This window comes from Podarcis bocagei (assembly GCF_964188305.1).
Source record: "Podarcis bocagei genome assembly, chromosome: 5".
Lineage (NCBI taxonomy): Eukaryota > Metazoa > Chordata > Lepidosauria > Squamata > Lacertidae > Podarcis > Podarcis bocagei.
In genome coordinates, this window is record NC_138129.1 from 11,879,488 (window position 1) to 11,887,901 (window position 8,414).

At 41.2% G+C, this 8,414-nt stretch overlaps 1 protein-coding gene across 1 annotated transcript; it reads left to right on the top strand.

The window, feature by feature from the left end:
- Positions 1–16: 16 nt before the first annotated feature.
- On the top strand, positions 17–8,176 carry PSMA7 (proteasome 20S subunit alpha 7). The gene is made up of 7 exons (XM_081196705.1): positions 17–222; positions 2,519–2,645; positions 4,495–4,619; positions 5,360–5,482; positions 6,082–6,201; positions 7,313–7,375; positions 7,950–8,176. The coding sequence occupies exons 1-7, from the start codon at positions 127–129 to the stop codon at positions 8,043–8,045; spliced, it is 750 nt and encodes a 249-aa protein (XP_081052831.1). The 5' UTR covers positions 17–126; the 3' UTR covers positions 8,046–8,176.
- Positions 8,177–8,414: the final 238 nt, after the last annotated feature.

An 8,414-nucleotide genomic window follows, 5' to 3' on the forward strand; every position in this document is an offset into this window, starting at 1 on the left:
GGGGCGTTGCGTGAATACCGTCTCGCGCGTGCGCGGCGAGGAAAGTGACGGTGCTCTTTTGAGGAGGAAGAGCGCCGGGAGGAGAGTTTCGGCGGCCGTTTCTGTTTCTCTCAGGCAGCGGCGGCCATGAGCTACGACCGGGCTATCACCGTCTTCTCCCCCGACGGGCACCTCTTCCAAGTCGAGTACGCCCAGGAGGCCGTGAAAAAGGGCTCCACGGCGGTAAGGCGGAGGAGGCAGGGCCGAAAGAGAGGGGCCGGAAGGCCGCGAGGGGGAGCGGGACCCTTGGGCGGAGGAGCCGGGCTCGCGTCCTTGTAAAACCCTGTGGTGGTTTCTGTTTTTCTTAATGATGCAGCTGTATATCTTTCTTAAAACAATAATTATTATTATTATTATTTATTGGGGGTACAGGTCTCCCCTTCTCCTCAGGCTTTTTCCACCATCAAAGGGAGCCGCGCCTCAGCTCGCTTATTTAATTCATTTATCAGTTCGTCTATTTATAAAATATGTTTCATAAACATAAATACGGCTGGTGGTTTTTGTGTGAGAGAGTGAACACGCGGAACAGAGGTGCCAACTCCCTTTGCTCCCCCCCCCCCAAGTTGATGATGGGGAGGTTATTGGCTTGTTGTTTTTATTATGATCATATACTTTTGGGTTTTATATTTCGATTTTGTTCTGTGAGCCGCCATGAAATCTCCCGGTATAGGGCAATATATAAATTCAATAAATTATTATTATTATTATTATTATTATTATTATTATTATTATTATTATCATTAATTATCATTCAAATGTTGTGTGTGCACACCACATGAGAATATTTTATTCCATGTTGGCACCCCTGACAAAGAGATGCTGGAGTCCAGATCTTTTGGAGCGCAGCCCTCGAAAACATTAAGAGCACATTTAAACCTCCTCCACTGAAGCTTGTGGTGGGGCTGAGGCTTTTAAGTGTGAAGGGGATTTGGGATTTCTATCGTGTTTCTTCTTTAAATTTATCAGATATTCCAAGGAAGCAGCAAATTCATATTAAGTAGGCAAACGATGTGGGGCAGCGTTTTGATGATGCAGGCGTGTGATTGTAACAAAAAATAATAGCCTTCAGAATGTGGCTACAAGCTTTTACAATATACAAAATAAAAATAAATTTAAATCACAGGCAATCAATTCTGATTTTGACTCCCCTTCTCCTCTTCTGCAGTTCCTTGTTTATATTTTAATTTACTGCATATCCAAATTATACTAATTTGTTATTCAGAATGTGGCACACATAGGAACCGTAAGGAAGTGCCAATTCTAATCAGTGCCTTTGTTGAACAAAGGCAATCAGAATTTTATGCTTCAATGCCTCCCCCACTAAACACATAATCCCACCACTCTGCAGGCAGAGAGCTAGCAGGAATATTCACCAATTCTTTTACCCATCACACTTGTTGTCTAACTAGTACATGCCAGGAAGTTTGTGTGCAAATACAGACATGTGCAAATGCATATGGCTACACACATGCATAATGGTGAAGATTAGGGAAGCAGTAAAGTAGTGTATTAGTTAAAACAACCTTCCTTAATATGGTGTCGTTCAGTTGTTCAGGCATAGAACTCCAAAGGGTCTGGAGAGATAGCATGGTCAGAGTTGACTGAAAGGGCTGTGTAAACCATGGGGAAGAAATCTAGTAGCAACCATGTAGTTAGAACACAGGAACAAGTTGTCAGACTATATCTGATAAGTGGAGGTTGCATGACTGAATTCTGAAGGGTTAGGTGTATAATGAATCGGGGGAGTGGGCTGGCATGTGAAGAATGAAAGTGCAACCATGTCAAAGTCTACTAAGGGAGATTAGATCATTGCAGAGTGTGGCTGAGGCCTCATCACTACCTAAATTGGGTGTTTTATATTTGAAAGAGGAGCTGCATGGAAAGTAAGGTGAAAGGCTGATAAGTGAAGTGGAAGGAAAGGAACCGTAGATTATGCTTTGGCTTGCTTCCAATTCTATGATGAGGTCATTAAAGCATTCAGAAGTTGCTCAATTTTCAGAGAGATGTGAGCATGAAAGGCAGAGGTTGGATACTGCTGAGAGAAATGGAATAGGTATGACTATGGCAGAAACTGAACATAAGAACATTATAGATTATTTGGAACTTTGCTTAAAGTTTCTTCATCTATCTTAAAACTATTTAAAGCTGTAAAATATTTTCAGTTTTCTTCAGTTTAATGGGTGATATCCAGTGTTAGCAGGTTCATTGTTTTCAGTGGGTCTGCACTGGGTATAAAAGATGTAATTGGATATCACCCTATGAAATGTGATATGCCAACTCATCACAAAAATACTGTTTATAGAGTCACATGTAAACAATTTCATGCTTCATATGCAAGTCAATGTTAAAGCACTATTGTCTTTAGTCAATTTGGGTTGCCTTCACCTGTTGTTTTTTGCTCCTGTCACACTTTATTATAGTTAATATTTGAGGGAGCTGCTTGAAAATGTCATCTCTAATTCACTGTGTGATATTTAAGGTTGGAGTACGAGGAAAAGATATTGTTGTTCTTGGCGTGGAGAAGAAATCTGTGGCAAAACTTCAGGATGAAAGAACTGTCCGAAAGATCTGTGCCCTTGATGACAATGTCTGCATGGCTTTTGCAGGTACTGTTATGATGGAGTCCCCTAAATACCAGGAATGGGGCTTTGGAGTAAAATTGAGTTGTTTAGTAGAACATTCTTCAGTACAGCAAAAATAAGCGGTGTCATTTTTTGTTTTCAGCTTCCAGGTAGATCTTCTAAATACCTTAGTTGCAAAGAAAAGCAAAAAAATTAATTTAGGTTATGTTATAGGTGAGGGAGAAGATTTTAAGTGAACCGCCTTGAGACCCCTGGGTATAGGGCAGTACAGTCCTACCTCAGGTTGAATGTGCTTCGGGATGAGCGGGATGTACTCTGCGGCAACCTGTAAGTAACGGAGCGCGTTACTTCCGGGTTTCGCCGCTTGCGCAGACGCTCACAATGACGTCACACGCATGTGCAGAAGCACCGAAACGTGACCTGCGCGGACACGGGTTACATTTGCTTCTAGATGCGAACGGGATCCTTTCCGGAGCCCGTTCGCATCTAGAGGTACCACTGTATATAAAGTCAATAAATAATAATAATAAAGTGACTCCTCTGCTTTTTGGATTCAGAGTGTTGTCTTGGACAGCTCTGTTAGGAACTGCTCTGCTTCATTTTCTTGCACACTCGTGTTATAAACTTCTCATAAAACAAATGTGAAGTATTTGCATATGCTTAAAAGTACACCATCTAATTATGATTAGTTTCTAAAATTTGAATGCAGATAGTGAAAGTATCAACAATTGCGAGAAATGTAAATGGTAAAATAAAGGCGTGTTAAAACTTTCTTTAGCGGTTTATCTAATTATTCTAGGTATAAAATTAATAGCTTTCCTGATTTGTAGCCTGGTACTTAAACTCCAAGGGACACGGGTGGCGCTGTGGGTAAAAAGTGCAAGTAGATAAATAGGTACCGCTTTATAGCGGGAAGGTAAACAGCGTTTCCGTGTGCGGCGCTGGTGCTGGCTTGCCAGTGCAGCTTCGTCACGCTGGCCATGTGACCCGGAAGTGTCTTTGGACAGCGCCGGCTCCCGGCCTCTTGAGTGAGATGAGTGCGCAACCCTAGAGTCGGTCACGACTGGCCCGTACGGGCAGGGGTACCTTTACCTTTTTACAACTCCAGGTTGTCAAACCTTGCATTTGTTTTATAGCTTTAAAAAGAATACTTGGCAGCTGCCATGTAAGATATTAACAAAATAGGTTAACACAGAGTTTTCAATCTGTTCAAAACTAAGGACTAAATTTGATGCAGAATTCCTTCTCTTTTCTTTCTTCTTTAGCCAAAAGCAGCCCGAGTGGAAGGCAGCCAGTCAGGAAGAGTCTGCTTAAATCTTTTCAGCTCAAAAACCTTTTGAGCTTGATAACTAGTATGACTCTCAATACATTGCAGGACACACATTGGATGTTTCCTCTAGTTTTCTACCAACTTCTAACGTACAGAGTTAGATTTAGCCTTGCCCCTCTGAATAGAAGGGTTCTTTCCATTTGCAAATGAAATTAACATCTATTGGAGACTCCTTGCTGAAGGGGAGTGACTAATTTTTTTTGCCAGTTCCCCTTGTAAGTCCTCAGCATCACCTCCAATGCTGTTCTGCAGAGTCCCGGAGCCCTCTGAAATAGCATTTCAGCAGGTTGCAGGGGAAAGGAAGAATCTGCCGCTTACCTCCAACACAAGTTGGAACTCTGCTTAGAGTAATGCTGGATGCAGCTCCCCCCAAAATTACAAAGTTTTGAACATACATATTTTATTAACCAGCACGATAAATGTGGCCTGTCATTAATCCTCTTTTCTCACCCATTTCTTTTTATTAATGTTTTCTAAAGCAGAAATGTTTCTGTATGTGTTCTATGCTAAATTGCACATTTTGCCCATTTATATTATTTGTAGGGCTCACAGCAGATGCCAGGATAGTTATAAATAGAGCTCGGGTGGAATGCCAAAGTCATAGACTTACAGTGGAGGACCCTGTCACTGTGGAGTACATTACACGGTATATTGCTAGTCTGAAGCAGGTATGTACAAAGAAAAAGCAATATAGTGCTTGTTAAAAGGTGGTTAATACCAGAGAATTTCAGAGAAACATAATGAAATGCAGCTGCTATATTTTATTTAACTTGCTGGGTAACAATGTATAGATGCCTCCCTAGTTTCTTCAACAGACAGTGAAAAGTAATATGAATTAGTATTTACCTGGTGTCAGTATTTGAAATTGTTGTTGTGGTTTCTGCCATTTTTTGCCTTTCATTTCCCAACTTTAGTAATTTTGTCTTGCTAAATTGGACAATAATGTAGGTCCACCAGACGTATGTATTTTCAAAATTTACAAACAATGCACCAACAATGCATTTCAAAAATAACTAAAATATGAAGTCATCTCGGATCTCTTATTCTCTGCTACTGCAACACCTGATAGCTATTAAGAATCAGTGGACTGACCATTAACACATTAATTAGTGAATGTATATTTTGACCAAGAATCTCTCTGTGCAATCCATAGTAAAAATTCCTAATTTTGTCAGGAATGAGATGGAAAAACCAAAACCAGTTAAGTTGGATTTTTCTGATTCCAGCTTGTTCTTTTTTTCCATACGGTTTAATAATAAAGTAACTCCTCAGAACACTTGCAATGGTTATGTTTTCCTTAGTCAATAAGTTAAGAAAAATATCCAGTGCTATACATGTATTTTATGAGAAATCTGTACTTCTTTAGGCTTACACTTACACTGATAAATCTTTTTCTCTTCCTCCTCAGCGGTATACCCAGAGCAATGGCCGCAGGCCTTTTGGTATTTCTGCCCTGATTGTAGGATTTGACTTTGATGGAACTCCAAGGCTTTATCAGACTGATCCTTCTGGCACATACCATGCTTGGAAAGTGAGTTGGGTTTGTCTTGCTAAGATGAAATGAACAGAAGCACTTCATTCACATAAGTAAATCTCTCTACAGTTTAAGTTTCTCGCTCATAGCAAGGAGGCGGGGACACAGTAACGCATGGTCAACCCTCTCTCCTTGCCAAAGTGGATGTGTGGATCTGTCTTTGGTGGACTGGAGTACAAAATTTTTGGCTTTTGAGGGAATCTGACCATTAAAGGACTGAAGTAAAAGTCATTTTTGTTTCTCTTAGTTTTAGATGCATCCAGAAATTTGCAAGCTAGTTCCCATTGTCCTTTTTGTTGTTGCTACTCTGGGTTTTCTCCAGCACTGCACGAGGAGAGTTCTGTTTGTTCTGGAGCAGATTTTGAGGGGGCACAGGAGGCTGTAGGGGAAAGGAAAATGAAGCCTTATTGTTTAAATGGAAGTTCTGTTCTGCTCATGCAACAACTGCATTGCATACAACCCATAGATTTTGTGTTATCACACACTTCAAGGCAATATAGATAGAAAGTTTAAGCAAGAGAGTACATTTTTCAGTTATGCATCTAGATTTTCTGTTGGCTTGCAAACTCATTTCTAATAAACTTTTAAAATTCCAGGCTAATGCAATTGGCAGAGGAGCGAAGTCAGTGCGCGAATTTTTGGAAAAAAACTATACTGATGAAGCCATTGAAACAGATGATCTGACCATTAAGCTTGTGATTAAAGCACTTCTTGAAGTGAGTTGGAACAACCAAGTCTTAAATTTGAGTCTTCTTTAGTTAACAAGGCGGGTGGCTATTGACAAGTTTACATACAGTTTCCATTTCTTTTCAAGTTAAGGCGCTGGCTATTGAACAGGTTTGAGAAGCCAGATCTAATGCCCTAATAGTTGTAATATATTTTAATTTTCATTTAGCAAAAACCAGAATTAAAATGCCAATAATAATAATAATAATAATAATTTTTTATTTATACCCCGCCCTCCCCAGCCAAGGCCGGGCTCAGAGCGGCTTACAAGCAATAATAAAAACAAGATGAGTGATTACAACTTAAAAACAAAAATAAAATACAACATTAAAATAATGGAACATTAAAATATTAAAATGGAGCCTCATTGCAGGAGAAGGAAAAGAAAAAAGAAAAAGGGGGCGGAGGGAATCAAATTGGCTCCAATCCAAAGGCCAGGCGGAACAACTCTGTCTTACAGGCCCTGCGGAAAGAGATCAGATCCTGCAGGGCCCTGGTCTCATGAGACAGAGCGTTCCACCAAGTTGGGGCCAGTGCTGAAAAGGCCCTGGCTCTGGTTGAAGCCAATCTAACTTCCTTAGGGCCTGGGACCACTAGGGTGTTGTTATTTATGGACCTTGAGGCTCTCCGTGGGGCATACCAGGCGAGGCGGTCCCGTAGGTACGAGGGTCCTAGGCCGTGAAGGGCTTTAAAGGTCAAAAGCAGCACCTTAAATCTGACCCTGTACTCCACCGGGAGCCAGTGCAGCTTGAAAAGCACTGGATGAATATGCTCCCATGGCAGAGACCCTGTGAGGAGCCTCGCTGCAGCATTCTGTACCCGCTGGAGTTTCTGGGACAGCTTCAAGGGCAGCCCCGCGTAGAGCGAGTTACAGTAGTCAAGCCTGGAGATGACTGTTGCATGGATCACTGTGGCCAGGTCGGGGCGGGAAAGGTAAGGGACCAACTGCTTGGTGCGGCGAAGGTGGAAAAATGTCGCCTTGGCTGTTGCTGTGACTTGCGCCTCCATGGAAAGGTTCTAATATTTCTGCAAAAAATGCAATACTTTTGCACTGCAGGAAAGTCTTTTCCTAACACTTTTGCTTAACTTTTTGAATTTAAGGTTGTACAGTCTGGTGGGAAAAATATTGAGCTGGCTGTTATGAGAAGAAACCAGCCTCTTAAGGTAAGCTTCCAGTGGCTTCTGAATTTCAAAAGCAGTGTCGATTGCTGCTCAGTAGCAACAGTGCAGTTTTAAACTCACCTCCAGTTAAGACTGACTTGCCCCCTTCAGTTTCAGCATTCAATAGGACCTTCTTGTGCCTGTTTGTATCCAAGCAGTGCTTCACACTCAACTTTAGGGTCTGTTGTTTTTTATTACTTGGTCCTGAAAAGTTGGACCTCAGTTGTTCATTTGGGGATTCCATTGTGATCGTGTTCCATACTTAGGAGAACTTTGAGCCTTAATTGTTCATAGCTGTTGTTCCTCATCTCATGGTGCCTCTCATTTGAGAGGTGGTTCCAAAACCAAATTGGCTTGATAATTCCTAAATTAGCCTAAATTCCCTATGTGGGGAACAGCATCCTAACAGTCCCATGAATGAGTGGAAAGCACGCCTGTGCATACCATTGAGAGGGGGTGACACATTGATTTCTTCATGCTGCTCTGGATGACATGATCCTTAGCAGTAGAGGAGGCATAGAAAAGCCATTGTATGCACATGGTACTCAGACCCACTATCTTGTCACTGCTGTTACAGATCTTGAGCCCTGATGAAATTGAAAAGTATGTTGCTGAAATTGAAAAGGAGAAGGAAGAAAACGAGAAGAAGAAACAGAAGAAAACAACAACATGATGTGTGAAACTCAACTGCCTAGCCGTTTTTGGTTTTTAAATCAATCATGAGTTTCTGTATAGACATGTAGGCATTCCATTTTCCTATTCACTGTCAAGTGGCCTATAATAAACCACCTGTGTTTTTTTAAACATCTGTTAATGCCATGTACCTGATTTTTCAGTGTATACTTTAACTTGATCATGGTACTACAACTTCTCTCATCAGTGAAAACCTTTTTCGTAAGTTGTGTATAAACCCAAAGTTTGAGGGCAAAATTGATTTTTAGTCACCCTTATTTGCTGTCTCTTCATTGTCCATAACTACTGCTGCCTTCTCTTTCCTCCTGTTGCAAATGATGTTTTTGTTGCCATTATTATAAAAACCCCT